This window comes from Pristiophorus japonicus, chromosome 17 (genome assembly GCF_044704955.1).
Source record: "Pristiophorus japonicus isolate sPriJap1 chromosome 17, sPriJap1.hap1, whole genome shotgun sequence".
In the NCBI taxonomy this organism is placed as follows: Eukaryota; Metazoa; Chordata; class Chondrichthyes; family Pristiophoridae; genus Pristiophorus; species Pristiophorus japonicus.
This window is the reverse complement of record NC_091993.1, coordinates 121812802-121832887: the sequence shown is the minus strand read 5'-3', so window position 1 is coordinate 121832887 and position 20086 is coordinate 121812802. Positions and strand designations below refer to the sequence as shown.

At 47.4% G+C, this 20086-nt stretch overlaps 1 protein-coding gene across 2 annotated transcripts in view; it reads left to right on the top strand.

Annotated features, from left to right (window-relative positions):
• Window positions 1–503: 503 nt before the first annotated feature.
• Window positions 504–20086, top strand: part of dstyk (dual serine/threonine and tyrosine protein kinase) — a 106718-nt gene continuing 87135 nt past the window's right edge. The window contains exon 1 of one of the 2 annotated variants that reach the window (XM_070859479.1): window positions 504–817. In XM_070859479.1, the coding sequence (XP_070715580.1) occupies window positions 589–817 (229 nt within the window). In that variant the 5' untranslated portion in view covers window positions 504–588. Of the gene's footprint in view, window positions 881–20086 lie in introns of both variants that reach the window. The other variant, XM_070859478.1, reaches the window with a different exon arrangement.

Below are 20086 nucleotides of genomic sequence, written 5' to 3'. Positions count from 1 at the left end.
ATTCAGTGACTACATTACCCAGGGGGCAGTGGACTACATTACCCAGGGGGCAGTGGACTGCATTACCCAGTGTGCAGTGACTACATTACCCAGGGGGCAGTAGACTACATTACCCAGGGGGCAGTGTATGGACTACATTACCCAGCGGGCAGTGTATGGACTACATTACCCAGGGTGCAGTGACTACATTACCCAGGATACAGTGACTACATTATCCAGGGGGCAGTGTATGGACTACATTACCCAGGGGGCGGCGCGGACTACATTACCCAGGGTACAGTGACTACATTACCCAGGATACAGTGACTACATTACCCAGAGGGCAGTGGACTACATTACCCAGGGTGCAATGACTACATTACCCAGTGGGCGGCAGGATTACATTACCCAGGGGGGCGGCGCGGACTACATTACCCAGGGTGCAGTGACTACATTACCCAGGGGGCAGTGGACTACATTACCCAGGGGCCGGCGGGACTACATTACCCAGGGGCCGGGGCGCCCCAGTTGCCGGGGTGAGGGAGCGGCGCTGGTGTCAGGCTGAAGCCCGGAGCCCGGACTCGGTGTCCCCGGAGCCCCGGGCCGGACATGGAGGCTGCGGGCGGCGGCGGCCGCTCTCTGAGCCCGGCGGCCCGCGAGCTGCTGCGGAGCCTGGGCAGCTGCAGCAAACACGCGTCGTACCTGCGGCAGAACCTGCGGGAGACCAAGAAATACTTCAGGGAGCTGCGGCACTCGCACTGCGGCCGGCCCGGCACCCCGCCCCCGGCCCCGGGGCAGGGAGAGGCCGAGCCCGCGCCCGTGCCCGCACCCCCGGGAGGTGAGCCTCAGGGACACACCGGGGCCCCGGGAGAGGGAGACACCGGGGCCCAGGGAGAGGAAGGTGAGCCGGGCTTGGAGCAGCGGGGGCGGGGGCTGGGCTTCCTGGGACTGGGCCAGCGACAGGTTTGGGCAAGGGCCAGAGAGAGGGGCCGGCAGGACCAGGGCTGGGACTGGGCCATGTTGGGACAGGCAGGAGCTGGGGCTGGGGCAAGTCGGGGCTTTGACAGGGGCTGAGGTGAGAGAGGGACACGTTTGGAGTGGTTGGGACTGGGAATGGTGCAGGGATTGGGATCAGGGTGGGATACCTGGTCCGGGATGGGCTTGGGGTGGTGGGTGTTGGCTGGTGCTGCTGTTCTGGGATGTGATGGAATTGAGGGAAGAGATAGGACAGATATTGGGACTATTGTAGGGATACAATCCCAACCCAAAATGGTGCACTCTCTCCAGAAATGTATGTATAAAAGCATAAGCGATTGCTGCTAAGATTTGTAAATACATAAGATGGGGTCTTCAAAGTTTTAACACTGATGAAAAAGTCCTGTGCTGAAATACTGCAGGTAGCAAAATCTTTAGCAAGGATCTGACTTTGAAGCAGCACTGGATAGTTCAACACAAAATCTTGTGCCTGTTTAATTTTGAAGTATTGTGGTGTTTTGCTGACTTGAATTTGTTTGGAAGATTCTTTCACTTCCAGGATGTTTGAATCCAGGCCAGATAGAGGAGAGAGGGACTTTTGCATTCTCTTTGCGAATTGTGAAGAACCATGTAATGGTTGACCAGGGCTGCTCACACAGGCAACAGAGTGAAAGCAATGCCATTTAGTGCAACAGGAGGTTAAGATAAATTGTTGGAACAGAGTAAGGGCTTATCACCACCCCGAGCTTGATGCTCGCAGCTAAGATGAATAGAAAAACCCCTCCATCCTCACGCTGCATACAATCTGACCTATGAAAGAAACAGTCACCAAGTAGGTTGAAGATAGCAATGCTCCAATTTGGTAATTGTGTCTTGATCTAAGTTTTACTCATAGAATTATCTAGAATCTGCAATGCAGAAACGGGTCATTCAGCCCAATGTCTATATGCTGGTAACATAAACAAAAAATACTCAGCAGGTCAGACAGCATCTATGGAGAGAAACAGTTAACGTTTCAGTTCAACGACTTTTCGTCATGACTGGTGTTTATACACCACACTGGTTTTCTCCCACCCTACTTCATCTAATCCCATAAACCGATCCTTATTCCTTTCTCCCTCACGTGCCCATCTAGCTTCTGTTTGAATGCATCATAGTTGTACAACTGTGCTCTAATTCAAATCAACAGGACAGTGTCTCACCACTCAGTGCCCAACAGATGAAAAAGTCTCCCAGTATACCAGAAACCGAATGTGCTTACTGCACCTCCATATATACATGGACAGGCTGTTTATAAAGAAAGAAAGACTTGGATTTATGTACTACCAGACCTTTCAAAGTGCTTTACAGCCAATGAAGTACTTTTTGGAGTGTAGTCACTGTTGTAATGTGGGCAGCGCGGCAGCCAATTTGCGCACAAGCAAGCTCCCACACACACCAATGTGATAACGACCAGATAATCTGTTTTAGTGATGTTGATTAAGGGATAAATATTGGCCGAGGACACCGGGGATAACTCCCCTGCTCCTCTTCGAAATAGTGCCATGGGATCTTTTACGTCCACTTGAGCGAGCAGAAGGAGCCTTGGTCTCATCTGAAAGACGGCACCTCCGACAGTGCAGCACTCCCTCCGCACTGTAGTGGAGTGTCGGCCAAGATTTATGTGTTCACGTCCCTGGAGTGGGACTTGAACCCACAATCTTCTGACAGAGGCGAGAGTGCTACCCACTGAGCCACAGCTGACACTGTTTACAGAGGTTTACATGTTGCGTCTGCACAGAGCACAGTGCAGTAAATGCAGACTGGCCTTCGGAGGTCATTTATCAGTGATTTGTGTTGCCGGCATTGGCTGACTGAACCAGTTAATTGTATAACTATTAGCTAACCCTGTGTACAGTTACCTTTCATTTTTGTTTTTTTGGGGCAATGCCTTTTGGATACCCTGGTTTTGGGTTGGCAGTTTATCCAAACACAGAAATATTGGGAGATCAGTCATGTTGCAGGATTGTGTTTGGCACTGAAAGGATTTGGTAAGAATTGCTTTTAAATGTTTTAAAAGTATATTCCTGCAAAAAGAGGTCTGGGCCGTAGGTAGTTAAATGTTAACGAGCTAGTCTTGATATTTAGTCACACTGTAAATAACATGCAATCTGGCGGCCTGTCTTCATCATTGATAAATATCTCTCCCATTGTGTTGGAAGGTCTGTGGTCTCCTTCTGACTGAATAGACAGAAATAAAGCAGAAGGTCAGATACCTAAACAAAAAACCAGTCTAGCTGTTGCAATATAATCTGCAATTTAGGCATAGAGGCCCCTGAATAAGGAGGGCGAGAAAGGCAGAAAGCAGAGGAGTTGGTCGATTTAGATCAAGCAAGATGACATGGTGAAGTGAAGTAGTCTACCGTGCACGTTATTTTTATGTTCGGTAGAGATGAATTATAGCAATCGAAGCAAATAAATATGATTATGACTCTTGCTCTGTACGTTCATCTGAACTGTGGAATAGTTCATCTGAACTGTGGAATAAAGCAACTGAACGACTTGAGCCGAGCCTTGGCTCACCCCTGAGCGAGATCGAAGAGAAACGCGAGCAGAAGATGTTGATATCCCCTATAGTTACGCCCCCAGATTGCACTATTGGACAAGTCAATAGCGGTGGAAGCGAGTCAACTCTCGTATCGGTGAGACACTCGGGACAGCTTGAGGAGTGACTGACGCAACTGAAGACTTGGAGATATATCGGCCGTTCCTTCATCGTCACTGGGTCACAATCCTGGAACTCCCTCCCCAACAGCACTGTGGGCACCTTCACCACACGGACTGCAGCGGTTCAAGGCGGCGGCTCACCACCACCTGCACAAGGGCAATTAGAGATGGCCATATCCAACAACAACAACTTGCATTTCTATAGCGCCTTTAACACAGTGAATCATCCCAAGGCGCTTCACAGGAGCATTATGAGATTAAAACATTTTACACCGAGCCGCATAAGTAGAAATTAGTGCAGGTGATCAAAAGCTTGGTCAAAGAGGTAGGTTTTAAGGAGCGTCTTGAAGGAGGAGAGAGGGGTAGAGAAGCGGAGAAGCTTCGGCAGGGAGTTACAGTGCTTGGGGTCGAGGCAACAGAATGGTTGAGTGATTATGCTCCGGAGGGCAGAATTAGAGGAGCGCAGACATCTCGGGGACGGGGTGAGGGGGCGGGGGGGCGGCGACGTGCGGCTGGAGACCATGGAGGGATTTGAAAACAAGGATGAGAATTTTGAAATGAAGTCACAGCTTAACCGGGAGCCATGGGACTTGGTGCGAGTTAGGGCACATGCTGCTGAGTTTTGGATCGCCTCTAGTTTACGCAGGATAGAATGTGGGAGGCCAGCCAGGAGTGCGTTGGGAAAGTCAAATCCCATGAATGAATTTTTTCAAAAAGCGGATAAGATATCTACAGATCTGAAGTCTCAGTAATATCAATTGGAACAATTGGGATCCTCGGTTTGTGGTCAAAGCTAGCTCTGTAATGTTTTATTTGTTCCAAATTAATTGATAATGGAAATAGCAGCCTTATTTGGCATATTCTTGGATGCTTTGGATCCTTTTTCCTTTCTATCCCCTCGTATGCAAAAAAAAAAAGATGACGAATGGAACAAATAAGATAAATGGCAGTTAACCAAATCGAAATTCTGGGACATGTCCGAACAAGAGGACTTTGGTTGGGGCATTCAAATGTCATACACAAAGGACTCCCCTCCCCTTTCTCCTCTCTTGTTCCTCTCTTTCTCCCTTCCTTCCCCCCCCCCCCCCCCCCCCCCCCCCCTCTCAAATGCTTGGTTTTCATGTAGTGACATCTCGATCACTATGTTTGCGACAGAAAATACTGCGTCCGTTTATATAGCAGCTTGACCATAGTTGGCTATAATCCATGCTCTTCCGAGGCGCGAGTGGATGCTGAGCGATAATAGATGTGATATTGGAAGGGTCAGATGTGTCATCAAGTGGAGAACCATCTTGAAGGAGAGGTAGCTAGGCAGAGGATTTGAGGGATGAGTCTCGCCCACACTGTGCAACCCCTCATCACTTCAATCACCAAGACTGTCCATTTCTTCTTCTGCAACATCACTTGTCTCAGTCACACCAAAACCCACATCCGCGGCTTCATCGCCTGCAAACTTGATGTTCCCAATACTCCTCTCGCCGCCCGCAAAGTGCCATCCCACAACTTGGATGAGCCAAGACAGCTGAAGACTTTGCCGGCAGAGGGCGGGGCGGACGCGGGAGCAGAGGGCGGTGCGGAGCACGGCTGTGGAAGGACGTGATGAGGATTTTTGAATTGGAGGCTTGGGGGAATAAGGAGGCAATGGAGGATTACGAGACTGGGGGGAGCAGGATTTTGTTTGCGGGCGGCAGAGATTTGGGCAAGCTGTGGAGTGGCACTTGTACGGGTGGCGAGAGGAGTATTTGGGGACATCAAGTCTGGATGAGGGTTTTGGTATGACTGAGACAAGTGATGTTGCTGAAGAAGAAATGGATAGTCTTGGTGATTCAAGTGATACGGGGTTGGAGAGCGTGAGCTTGAACAGGCAGTTGTTGGGAAATGGAGAGGAATAATTGGTGGGGTGGGGGAGGAGAGGAGAATATTGGAGGAATAGGGGGAGTGGCAGAGAGGAATAAAGAGATGGTGAAGTAAGAGGAGGAATAATGGGGGGTGGGGAGGAGGAATAATGGGGGGTGGGGAAGAGGTGGAATGGGGGTGTGAAGAGAGGAATCATTGGGAAGGGGGAGAGGAATAATAATGGGATGGGGGAAAGGAGGAATAATGGGGAGGGGGGGATGATTGGGGGGAGAGATGATGTCGTGAACGGGGGAGGGAAAAGAGGGAGGATGATGTCGTGGTGGGGTGGGGGGAGGCAGTTGGTGGTGAGGATGAAAAGTGTTCTTGGAAGGAACCAAATGCAGCGGTTAGATCTTGCTCCTGTTGAGTTTCGGCTCAACCACAACACCACAATGGCAGTCGAGGGTAATGGGCATCGGTGGCAAACTGGTGGACGCTCACTCCATGCCCACAGATGTTGCTGAGCATGAAGACGGGCAGTGGGACAATGTGCCAGGGATGGGACGTTGGGAAATTTCCCAGATAATGTGTGTGGGCTTAGGAAGAGAAGCCACTGCAGGAGAAGTGCTGGATGCATTGGAGCAGGCGAGAGGAACAGTGCCGCACAAGTGAATTGCGGGGAAAAGGCAGTAAACAAGAGAGTGTGCATTCACAGGCATCCTTGCGACATCCACAAACAATGTCTTGACATTTGCACTGATGAAAGTAATGACATTTAGCTGTGAAAAATAACTTTATAAACAGAATGGATTATGCAGTGACTTTTATAGAGACAATTACTAGGCTGATTCCGGAGATGAGGGGGTTACCTTATGATGATAGATTGAGTAGACTGGGTCTTTACTCGTTGGAGTTCAGAAGGATGAGGGGTGATCTTATAGAAACATTTAAAATCATGAAAGGGATAGACAGGATAGAGGCAGAGAGATTGTTTCCACTGGTCGGGGAGACTAGAACTAGGGGGCACAGCCTCAAAATACCAGGGAGCCAATTTAAAACCGAGTTGAGAAGGAATTTCTTCTCCCAGAGGGTTGTGAATCTGTGGAATTCTCTGCCCAAGGAAGCAGTTGAGGCTAGCTCATTGAATGTATTCAAGTCACAGATAGATAGATTTTTAACCATTAAGGGAATTAAGGGTTACGGGGAGCGGGCGGGTAAGTGGAGCTGAGTCCACGACCAGATCAGCCATGATATTGAATGGCGGAGCAGGCTCGAGGGGCTAGATGGCCTACTCCTATTCCTAATTCTTATGTTCTTATGTTCTTTTAATAAAATCCGTGCAAATTATTTTTTCACTGTGAAGGCCTGCAAACGCTGTACTCGATAGAGAGCAGTGAAAAGCCAGATGTTAATGGAGGCTTGCTTCAATTCGCCATGCAATCTTAAAACATTGCTACAATCTAGTGTTCATCCCAAGCTAATCTCGACCACGTGCTTTGGTGTAATAATAATATGCTAACTTTTGTCAAACAAAAGTTTTGCGAGTGCCTGGGAGGTTGGAAATAAACTCTCACTCGGGTGCAACCATTTTTGTACCAGGTTGTTGACTGGTCGGATGGAAGGAGGAGAAACTGGTCAGTACCTTCCTGTCCTCATCGTCAGCTGTGGTTCAGTGGGCAGCACTCTCGCCCGAGAGTCAGAAGGTCGTGGGTTCCAGCCCCACTCGAGACTTGAGCACAAAAATCCAAGCCAACGCTCCCAGTGCAGCACTGAGGGAGCACTGCACTATTACAGGTGCCGTCTTTCAGATAAGCGTGACAACGAGGCCCCGTCTGCTCCCTCAGGTAGACATAATAAATCCCACGGCCACCATTTGACCAGTTGCAAGAAGGTTCTAGCCAACAGCTGAGAACGGATTGCAGTTTGTGGGAGCTTACGGTGTGCAAATTGCCTCCCGTGTTTCCTACTTTACAACAGTGACAACACTTCAAAGCAAAAAGTACTTCATTGGCTGTAAAGCACTTTGGCACATCCTGAGATCGTGAAAGGCGCTATAGAAATGCAAGTTGTTCATTTGATAAAAGGAGCCTCCTTCCCATAGCCTTGTATATGCTCAAATAACTTTGATAGAGGAGGTAGTGGTTACCTCTGCATTTTGGTCTTCAGCATAAAAGGAGTGTAGAGGTAGGGAATCTAACCCAACATTGATCCTTGGGATGAAAGGGATGTCCGATGTGGAGAGATTGTGTAGCTTGGGCCTATACTCTCTGGACTTTAGAAGAATGAGAGGGATCTCATTGAAACAAGATACTGAGGGGGATTGACAGGGTTGATGCTTAGAGGTTGTTTCCCCCTGGCTGGTGTCCAGAGCAAGGGGGCATGGTCTCCGAACAAAGGGTCGGCCATTTAAGACTGTAATGAGGAGGAATTTCTTCAGAGGTTTGTGAATCTTTGGAATACTTGACCCCAAAGGGCTCTGGATGCAGAAACGATGAGTATATTCAAGGCTGAGACAGATAGATTTTTGAACTCCAGGGAAATCACGGGATATGTTGATAGGGCGGGAATGTGGATTTGAGGTCGAAGGTCCGCCATGATCTTATTGAATGGCGGAGCGGGCTCAAGGGGCAGAATGGCCTACTCCTGCTCCAGCTCCTAATTCTTGTGTTGTTGCAAATATTCCCATCGACCTGTGAAATGTTTGGACCACTTTAGTCCTCAATAACAAAAGTAGCAAATCATACTTGAAGCTGAAGTCATTCCTGGCACAGTTTGGCAGTTCAGTTGCAGAGCAGTTGAATTTCTGATAGACGAGGCAAAAGTGAGCAATGTGACATTTTTCTTTACACATCCTTGCTCTATATTTGCAGCAATTTATATTTGAGAATGGAATGCTATAACAGTAATATGCGACACTGTAACGGTGTACGAAGGAAGAGAAGCCAACCTTTCAAACATTTTAACAGCTAGATAAAAAAATGTTGCATTGGGAGCCACAGCTTTTAAACATATGCACGAGTGTGCTCACTAATATTCTCACTGTAACTAAGTATACTGCAAAAGACATGTTGAAACCGAGTCCATCCGTGTGACTTTTGATGTGCTTTTACTTGAAATTATGCTTTGTACTTGTATTTCCTCCTCCTCTGGTATTCCCCTCTTGTCCAACCCCGGATCCTCCCCCGAGCTGTCTGCGCTCCTCTGAATCTGCCCTCTTGAGAATCCCTGATTTATAATCGCTCAACCATCGGTGGCCGTGCCTTCATCAGCTGCTGAAACCCTCATCCATGCAATTTTTTACATCGAGATTTGACTTCCAATTCTCTCCCGGCCAGCCTCCCATCTTCCACCCGACATCAGCTTGAACCAAAATTCTGCTGCCCGTATCCTAACTCGCACCAAGTCCCATTCACCCATCACCCCTGTGCTTGCTGACCTGCATTGACTCTTGATCCTGCAACACCTTGATTTTTTTTTTTTAAATTCTCATTCTGGTACTCCAATCCCTCCATGGCCTCACCCCTCCCTACATCTGTGTAACCTCTTCCTATTCTAGGACCCTCAAAACTCTACACTCCTTCAATTCTGGCCTCCTGCGGATCCTCTAATTTTAATCGCTCCACTGTTGCCGGCCCTGCCTTCAGCCACGGAGGCTCTAAGCTCTGGAAATCGCTTTGTCTCTACCACACTCATCCTTTTTAAAGCGCTCCTTAACCCCTATTTCTGTGACCAAACGGTCATCTGTCCTAATCGCTCTTTATGTGGCTCCGTATCAAATTTTGTTAACGCGCGTGAGAAGTGCTTTGGCAAATGTCCCATGTTAAAGGTGCTACATCAATGCAAGTTGTTACACTATAGGAAGGAGGCAGTATGCTGTAGTATAGCAGCATATTATTGCAAGCCAATATTGTATAATCAGGATAAGTAAGTAATTATACAAAATCTATGGCGCTATGTCTACCACAAATGAAAATCAGAGGTTGGAAATGGTGTCTGACAAGGAGGTGGTTCTCGTTAGTTTTGTATTGAATGTGCGTTGCTTCCTCGTGATCTTTAAGTGAGGCCTGTGGGGATTTGCTGATGCCCCTGTCTGTTTGTGCAACCGATGCTGGTAATGGCTTAAATCAATTACCTTGTACTCGCCTAGATTACCCGTCTAATCTAAATGAGTTGTCTGCAGTGTTTTAAGCAGAAGGAACTCCCTTTTGCAAATGGGTCTCTTTTTTTTTTTAGCATGGCGACTACATAAAGGACACAAGTTACTCCGGTTTGCAGACTAAACCAGGAGTTCTTGGGCATTGGTGGCTTATTTTATGTAAACTTCCAGTCCCAGTTGTATATTCTATTACATAGTTGACATGACATATAATTAGCGACACAAGCTCTTGTTTTTCAAACACTGTTTGAGATGCTTACTGTTACAGTAATGAGCAATGCTTCAGGGGTGTAAGGTCAGTTAATGAAGTGTTGTGATTTGGATGTGTTCTCAAGATGGTGTCCATGAGAAGACTGAATCTCCTACGAACTGATTACAGTGTCTTTATTCATTGCCAGCTTGGGTTAGTGTAGCCCAGATACAACAGGGTGGTCAGCTGTGGCTCAGTGGGTAGCACTCTCTCCTCCGTCAGAATGTTGTGGGTTCAAGTCCCACTCCAGGGGCTTGAGCGTATAAATCTAGGCTGATACTTTTCAGCGTACACCAGAAAAATCAAGCCAACATTGTCGAGTGGTACAGCGTGCATCTGCACAGGGACTCCATAAACTGGTAGGATTGTAAAGTTAGCTGGCTAACAGCTGTAAGTATTGTCTGATAAATGGGCTGGCTTTTTATGCGTGTGGCCCCTCACTGTGTCTGTCTGTTTTTTTCATTAAATCTGGTGCAAAGTGAGCAGGTTGTGTTTCGACTACTTCAGACGACACAACAATTAAATGTCATTTGTCACAGTGGTTCAGGGATAAGTGTTGGCCAGGAGACCAGAGGAGAATTCATCTGCTCTTCATCAAATAGAGCCATGGGATCTTTAATGTCTACCTGACGGGAACTCTGTCATATCTCATCCGAAATACGGCACCTCCCTCAGTACTGCCCTGAATTGTCAGCCTCGGTTATCTGCTGAACTCCTGGAGTGGGACTTGAACCCACAACCTTCCGACTCCGAAGATGACAGTGCTATCCACTGAGCCAGACTGGCAGTTTGGGTAGTATTTGTGTAGATGTGAATTTTTCCACTCTGCATCGTTGGTTTAATTTTTCTAGTTATAAACTGAAAAGGGTTATTGTGATGTACATCATTGCACATCTGCATCAGGGCAGAAATCAATTGTCTAAATGTTAAAAGGCAGCGATTTGCATATTTGAGCGGTATCTCGATCTTGGAGTTCTCCAGCATTTTATAACTTTCTGTATTTGAGGAATTTGTACAAAATATTGGAAATTGCAGGTCTTTTTATTTCTTCGGCTTGTATTTGATTAGCAGAGTAAAGGCTCCAGGGTGTTTACAGAGGAGAAACAGTTGCTGAGCAAGAGTAGGAGAGGTAATAGTGAGCACAGCCCAAAGATGGGTTTTGAGAAGACCTGTAACGAGGGGATGAAACAGCAGCAAGGTGGATGGAGTCAGGGGTGGAGTTTCCTGACAGTACTGGGGCGAGTGAATGGAATCTTGTAGGAAAACCCCAGGGAACCGGCTGCTTCTGTCTGGGCTGAGACCTGTGAATTGCACAGAGGTGGAATGGTTTAGTATTCTCCCACATAATTCCCTTCTCAATGAACTCTGAAAGTTTAGCTGATATACAAAAACAACAACTTGTATTTATATAGCGCCTTTTAACGTAGTGACATGTCCCAAGGCACTTCACAGGAATATTAAGATTTTAAAAAAATTTGACACCGAGCCGCATAAGTAGAAATTAGCGCAGGTGACTAAAAGCTTGGTCAAAGAGGTAGGTTTTAAGGAAGGTCTTGAAGGAGAAAAGAAAGGTAGAGGCGGAGAGGTTTAGGCAGAGAGTTGCAAAGCTTAGGGCCGAGGCAACAGAAGGCACGGCCACCAATGGTTGAGCGATTATAATCAGGGATGCTCAAGAGGTCAGAATTAGAGGAACGCAGACATCTCTGGGGGCCGGTGGTTGTGGGGCTGGAGGAGATTAGAGATAGGGAGGGGCGAGGCCAAGGAGGGATTTGAAAATAATGCCAACAATGTCTGCACTTCCAAAGTAATTTGTTGGTTGTTTGGGATGTGATGAGGTGCTAGATAAAAGTTCCCTTTCTCTTGTTTGAAACAAAATGGATGATTTCATGTACTGTTTCAATTGCTGCTCTTAAGAACGTAAGATTTTTGGAGCAGTGGTAGGCCATCGGCCCATCGAGCCTACACCGCCATTCAATAAGATCATAATGAAAGACTTGCATTTATATAGCGCCTTTCGCAACCTCAGAACGCCCCAAAGAGCTTTTACAGCCTCTGAAGTACTTTTGAAGTGTAGTCACTGTTGCAATGTAGGAAAAGAGCATGGTGGTGGTGGATTTGGCGCGGCCCAGGCCTGTGAGGAACACCAGAGGCAGCTTGGGGCCTTAAAAAGAGCATGGCAGCATACCACGACGTGATACAGCGCGTGCTGCTGCAGGAGGGCAATGGCTATGAAGCGGGCGACTGGATCGGACGTCGTCCAAATCCAGGTCGCTGGTAGGAGCGGCGAGGTCGGGGCGAAGGAGCGGCGAGAGAGAGGCGGGAGTTCGGGGCCCAGAAGAGACGAGGGCCCAGGGGCAGTACGGGCCCAGCCCACACTGCGATATATGCGCGCACTTGGTCCGTGCAGCAGAGCTGGTCTCCAGTCATCCTTGTTCAACCCTTGCCACTGGACCAAGACCGAGCTCTGTCAAGCCCGTGTGGTGGCTGGTGTGCAACGAACACCACACGTTTATATATTTTTTTAAATCCACGCGCAGGCATCTTCCACCCTTCACGATGTAGTTCGGGACTTGGAATATTAGGTCGTTCATTGAAACACCCTTTTTGATGTGGAAGCAAGTCATCCTCGATTCGAGGGACTGCCTATGATGACGATGTCGGAAACACTGCAGCCAACTGCACACAGCAAGCTTCCACAGACAGCAATGTTATAATGACCTGGTAATTTTTAGTGATGTTGATTGAGGGATAAATATTGGCCAGGACACCAGGGATAACTCCCCTGCTCTTAGAAATAGTGCCATGGGATCTTTTACGTCCATCTGAGAGAGCAGACGGAGCCTCGGTTTAATGTCTCATTTGAAAGACGGCACCTCCAACAGTGCAGCTCTCCCTCAGCGAGCGTCGACCTGGATTTTTGTGCTGATTTATGGCTGACCACCTACCTCGAGTCCACTCTTCTCGCCCGGTCCCCAACATCCCTTGATCGTGGATCCACCAGTGACCGCTGCCAAATTGAAGTTTAATGGTGCAGGGTTCCCACTTCTGCAAGATTCCGATTCTGTGACTGAGCGTTTCCTACTGAACTGTAAGCTGATTCCATTTAACCAGACAGCATGTAGTACAGGGACAAACACGATGAGCTCACTGTCTGTTGCTATGCCTGCCTGACACAGCACCAAATCGTAAAAACCAAACTGACCCTTGGCTTGGTTCCTGGCCTGTGCTCAGTTAGCAGATATCGGCGCTGCCATCGATTTTTGAGGATGACTCATTTCACATCCGTGTCCCTGGGCCAGGGAGAGGGGGAAAACAGCCAGGCCTCCTGCTGCTCAGCACCATCCAGTGACACGTGGTGGAAAGTGAGCGGGTGAGGACCGGTTTCGGCTCTGCCGTGATGCCCTCCCCAGTAACAACTTGTGTTTCTGAAGCGCCTTTCACATAGTAAAACGTCCCAAGGCACTTAGAGTGTCATAAAATAACATTTGACACCGAGCCACATGAGGAATTATGGCAGATGACCAAAAGCTTGGTCAAAGGTAGATTTTAAGGAGTGTCTTAATTTAGGATAGAGAGCTTCAAGGATGGAATTACAGAGCTTGGGGCCATGGGAGTAGAAGGCACGGCCTCCAAAAGTGGAGCGATTTAAAATCGGGGAGGGCAGAATATTTCGGTGGGTGGGTGGGGGGGGCCAATGCAGCACTGCCTCTGCAGCACTGCCTCTGCACTGAAGTGTGGAGTGGGTTCTAGTGTGGAGTGGGACTGGAACCCACGGCCTTTTCCATGTGTTTGTGTATAATTCACAGCTGGCAGTATAAATCGAGTGCTTCAGGCTGTGTCAGCCTGTCAAAGAACAGAAGAAATAGGAGCAGGAGTAGGCCATATGGCCCCTCGAGCCTGCTCCGCCATTTAATAAGATCATGGTTGATCTGATCATGGACTCAGCTCCACTTCCCTGCCCGCTCCCCATAACCCCTTATCCCCTCATCGGTTAAGAAACTCTCTATTTCTGTCTTAAATTTATTCAATGACCCAGCTCTGAGGCAGTGAATTCCACAGATTTACAACCCTCTGAGAAGAAATTCCTCATCTCAGTTTTAAATAGGCGGCCCCTTATTCTAAGGTCGTGCCCTCTAGTTCTAGTCTCTCCCATCAGTGAAAACATCCTCTCTGCATCCACCTTGTCAAGCCCCCTCATAATCTTACACGTTTTGATAAGATCACCTCGCATTCTTAATACCAACGTCGTGCAGCAAGCTATATAATTGCAGCATTACCCTTGACAAAAAAATCAATAATTTAGGTAACTATTTTCCTCATTAAAAATAATGACTCCAGGTGCTGGTAATTATTTTACTGTTGGTAAAGTACTGACTAAACGTTCATCCATTTGGACCGAGGAAAGATGGATCAGAGTTAGAAACATAGAAAATAGGTGCAGGAGTAGGCCATTCGGCCCTTCAAGCCTGCACCACCATTCAATGAGTTCATGGCTGAACATGCAACTTCAGTACCCCATTCCTGCTTTCTCACCATACCCCTTGATCCCCCTAGTAGTAAGGACTACATCTAACTCCTTTTTGAATATATTTAGTGAATTGGCCTCAACAACTTTCTGTGCTAGAGAATTCCACAGGTTCACCACTCTCTGGGTGAAGAAGTTTCTCCTCATCTCGGTCCTAAATGGATTACCCCTTATCCTTAGACTGTGACCCCTGGTTCTGGACTTCCCCAACATTGGGAACATTCTTCCTGCATCTAACCTGTCTAAACCCATTAGAATTTTAAACGTTTCTATGAGATCCCCTCTCTTCTGAACTCCAGTGAATACAAGCCCAGTTGATCCAGTCTTTCTTGATATGCCAGTCTCACCATCCTGGGAATCAGTCTGGTGAACTTTCGCTGCACTCCCTCAATAGCAAGAATGTCCTTCCTCAAGTTAGGAGACCAAAACTGTACACAATACTCCAGGTGTGGCCTCACCAAGGCCCTGTGCAACTGTAGTAACATATCCCTGCCCCTGTACTCAAATCCCCTCGCTATGAAGGCTAACATGCCATTTTCTTTCTTAACCGCCTGCTGTACCTGCATGCCAACCTTCAATGACTGATGTACCATGACACCCAGGTCTCGTTGCACCTCCCCTTTTCCTAATCTGTCACCATTCAGATAATAGTCTGTCTCTCTTTTTACCACCAAAGTGGATAACCTCACACTTATCCACATTATACTTCATCTGCCATGCATTTGCCCACTCACCTAATCTATCCAAATCACTCTGCAGCCTCATAGCATCCTCCTCGCAGCTCTCACTGCCACCCAACTTTGTGTCAACCGCAAATTTGGAGATAATACATTTAATCCCCTCGTCGAAATCATTAATGTACAATGTAAACAGCTGAGGCCTCAGCACAGAAACTTGTGGTATTCCACTAGTCACTACCTGCCATTCTGAAAAGTACCCATTTACTCCTACTCTTTGCTTCCTGTCTGCCAACCAGTTTTCAATCCACGTCAGCACACTACCCCCAATCCCATGTGCTTTAACTTTGCACATTAATCTCTTGTGTGGGACCTTGTCGAAAGCCTTCTAAAAGTCCAAATACACCACAGCAATTGGTTCTCCCTTGTCCACTCTACTGGAAACATCCTCAAAGTCCAGAAGATTTGTCAAGCATGATTTCCCTTTCACAAATCCATGCTGACTTGGACCTATCATGCCACTGCTTTCCAAATGCGCTGCTATGACATCCTTTAATAATTGATTCCATCATTTTACCCACTACTGATGTCAGGCTGACCGGTCTATAATTCCCTGTTTTTTCTTTCCCTCCTTTTTTAAAAAGTGGAGTTACATTGGCTACCCTCCACTCCATAGGAACTGATCCAGAGTCAATGGAATGTTGGAAAATGACTGTCAATGCATCCGCTATTTCCAAGGCCACCTCCTTAAGTACTCTGGGATGCAGTCCATCAGGACCTGGGGATTTATCAGCCTTCAATCCCATCAATTTCCCCAACACAATTTTCCGACTAATAAGGATTTCTCTCCGTTTCTCCTTCTTATGAGACCAACTGACCCCTTTTATATCCGGAAGGTTGTTTGTGTCCTCCTTAGTGAATACCGAACCAAAGTACTTGTTCAATTGGTCTGCCATTTCTTTGTTCCCCGTTATGACTTCCCCTGATTCTGACTGCAGGGGACCTACGTTTGTCTTTACTAACCTTTTTCTCTTTACATATCTATAGAAGCTTTTGCAGTCTGTCTTAATGTTCCCTGCAAGCTTCCTCTTGTACTCTATTTTCTCTGCCCCAATCAAACCCTTTGTCCTCCTCTGCTGAATTCTAAATTTCTCCCAGACCCTGGGTTCACTGCTATTTCTGGCCAATTTGTATGCAACTTCCTTGGCTTTAATACTATCCCTGATTTCCCTTGATAGCCACGGTTGAGCCACCTTCCCTTTTTTATTTTTACGCCGGACAGGGATGTACAATTGTTGTAGTTCATCCATGCGGTCTCTAAATGTCTACCATTGCCCATCCACAGTCAACCCATTAAGTATCATTTGCCAATCTATCCTAGCCAATTCACACCTCATACCTTCAAAGTTACCCTTCTTTAAGTTCTGGACCATGGTCTCTGAATTAACTGTTTCATTCTCCATCCTAATGTAGAATTCCACCATATTATGGTCACTCTTACCCAAGGGGCCTCGCACAATGAGATTTCTAATTAATCCTCTCTCATTACACAACACCCAGTCTAAGATGGCCTCCCCCCTAGTTGGTTCCTCGACATATTGGTCTAGAAAACCATCCCTTACGCACTCCAGGAAATCCTCCTCCACTGTATTGTTTCCAGTTTGGTTAGCCCAATCTATATGCATATTTAAGTCACCCATGATAACTGCTGCACCTTTATTGCATGCACCCCTAATTTCTTGTTTGATGCCCTCCCCAACATCACTGCTACTGTTTGGAGGTCTGTACACAACTCCCACTAGCGTTTTCTGCCCTTTGGTATTCTGTAGCTCCACCCATACCAATTCCACATCATCCAAGCTAATGTCTTTCCTTACAATTGCATTAATTTCCTCTTTAACCAGCAACACCACCCCACCTCCTCTTCCTTTCTGTCTATCCTTCCTAAATGTTGAATATTCCTTGGTCACCCTGGAGCCATGTCTCCGTGATGCCAACCACATCGTATCCGTTGACTGCTATCTGCACAGTTAATTCGTCCACCTTATTCCGAATACTCCTCGCATTGAGGCACAGAGCCTTCAGGCTTGCCTTTTTAACACATTTTGCTCCTTTAGAATTTTGCTGTAAAGTGGCCCTTTTTGTTTTTTGCCTTGGGTTTCTCTGCCCTCCACTTTTACTCTTCTCCTTTCTGTCTTTTGCTTCTGTCTCCATTTTGTTTCCCTCTGTCCCCCTGCATTGGTTCCCATCCCCCTGCCATATTAGTTTAACTCCTCCCCAACAGCACGAGCAAACACTCCCCCGAGGACATTGGTTCCGGTCCTGCCCAGGTGCAGACAGTCTGGTTTGTACTGGTCCCACCTCCCCCAGAACCGGTTCCAATGCCCCAGGAATTTGAATCCCTCCCTGCTGCACCACTGCTCAAGCCACGTATTCATCTGAGCTATCCTGCGATTCCTACTCTAACTAGCACGTTGCAATCCTGAGATTACTACTTTTGAAGTCCTACTTTTTAATTTAAATGTTACTCCTAGCTCCCTCAATTCGTCTCGTAGGACCTCATCCTGTTTTTTTACCTATGTCGTTGGTACCTATATGCACCACGACAACTGGCTGTTCACCCTCCGTTTTCAGAATGTCCTGCACCTGCTCCGAGATGTCCTTGACCCTTGCACCAGAGAGGCAACATACCATCCTGGAGTCTCGATTGCGGCCGCAGAAACGCCTATCTATTCCCCTTACAATCTAATCCCCTATCACTATTGCTCTCCCACTCTTTTTTTTTTTCCTGCCCTCCTGTGCAGCAGAGCCACCCACGGTGCCATGAACCTGGCTGCTGCTGCCCTCCCCTGATGAGTCATCCCCCTCAACAGTATCCAAAGCGGTGTATTTGTTTTGCAGGGGGATGACCGCAGGGGACCCCTGCACTACCTTCCTTGCACTGCTCTTCCTGTTGGTCTTCCATTCCCTATCTGGCTCTGTCCCCTTTACCTGCGGTAAGACCAACTCGCTAAATGTGCTACTCACATCATTCTCCACATCGTGCATGCTCCAGAGTGAATCCACCCGTAGCTCCAGTTGCATCGACTGGACCAATGTCACCACCCCCTCATTTCCCCCCCCCCCCCCCCCCCCCCCCAACACTTATTTTGGGATGCGCAGTTCCTTTAAGGCACTGCGTGGCCCATTCAAAATTTTGCGCATGTGAGAAATGTCCCGTTGAAAAGCCAGCAAGCGTTCTGTGTGGGACTTCCTGATGGCTGTGCAGCTTAATGTGTATATTGGACTCGGCTTGTATTTGCTTGAATATAGAAGGTTAAGGGGTAATCTAATTCAGGTGTTTAAGATGATTAAAGATTAATAGAGAGAAACGATTTCCTCTGATGGAGGAATCAAGAACAACAACTTGTATTTGTATAGCGCCTTTAACGTAGTAAAACATCCCAAGGTGCTTCAAAGCAGTGTTACAAGACAAACAGATAAATTTGACACAGCCACAAAAGAAGAAATTACAGGCCAAAGCTTGTTTAGAGGTAGGTTTTAAGGAGTGTCTTAAAGGACGAAAGAGAGGCAGAGAGCTTTTGGCAGGGAGTTTCAGACTTGGGGGGGCGCCCAGGCAGCAGAAGGCCCGGCCACTGATGGTTGAGCAGTTACAATCTGTGATGCTCAAAAGGGAAGAATTTGAGGAGCGCAGACATCTCGTGGAGAGCATAACCTTAAAATTAGAGCTAGTCCATTCAGGGGTGATGTCAGGAAGAACTTCTTCACAGAAAGGGAAATCTGGAACACTCCTCAAACCCCCCCCCCCCCCCCAAGCATTGAGGCTGGGAAACATTTGAAAATGTCAAAACTAAGATTCATTTGTTAGGCAAGGGTATTGTGGGTTGTGGAACCAAGACGGGTGGATGGAGTTAAGATACGGATCAGCTATGATCTAATTGAACGGTGGAATGGGCTCGAGGGGCTGAATGGTCAACTCCTGTTCCTATGTTCATCTCTTTGTAACATCACAAAGCTGAAAAGTTAAGAAATAAACATTGTGACCAATTTCATCATTGGGGTGTCTTTTCAAGTTTGCTTTCCATTGGTTATAGTTTTACTATGAAGGCGCTTCATACATTTGGTGCTTGTTTTGTTTAAACACTGTCAGAGTAACGTCTGTGAGGGGGCTTCCTGAGTGACTGGTCAATAACAACAACAACTTGCATTAATATAGCACCTTTAACGTAGTAAAACATCCCAAGGCGCTTCACAGGAGCGTTATAAAACAAAATTTGACACTGAGCCACAAGAAGAAATGAGAGCAGATAAGAGGTTGGTTTTAAGGAGCATCTTGCAGGAGGAAAGAGAGGTGGGGAGGGAATTCCAGAGCTTGTGGCTGAGGCAGCTGAAGGCACGGCCGCCAATGGTGAAGCGATGAAAATCGGGGATGCACAAGAGAGCAAAATTGGAGGAGTGCAGATATCTCGGAGTGGGGGGGGGGGGTTGGGGGTTGTGGGCTGGAGGAGATTACAGAGATGGGGAGGAGGGGGACAAGGCCATGGAGGGATTTGAAAACCAGGATGAGAATTTTAAAATCGAGGCGTTGCTAAACCGGGAGCCAATGTAGGTCAGCGAACACAGGGGAGATGGGTGAACCAGACTCCTTTTTTCCTTTTTCCTAACAGCAGAATTGTTCTTCAGCTCTGCCGTTGAGACCCTGGGGAGGCAGCATGCACCAGTGCTCCCGCTCGATCCAAGCAACAGCAGTGCTGATTGTTAAACTGCTTTTATATTGGTCCCTCAAGTCTGGTTACAGGAGCCCTTCCCTTTTGGCAGCCAGATGCCCAGTTTCTATAGATTGGCATTGGCTTATCGACCCAGGTGAAAGGTAAATGAAAAACCCAATGTAAAAGTCCCCCTGAAAGCACTTCAGATCATTCCTGTATCACACGAGACTCTTGTTTGTGCCAAGTTCCTCGAGCACAGATTCTGCCCAGCAG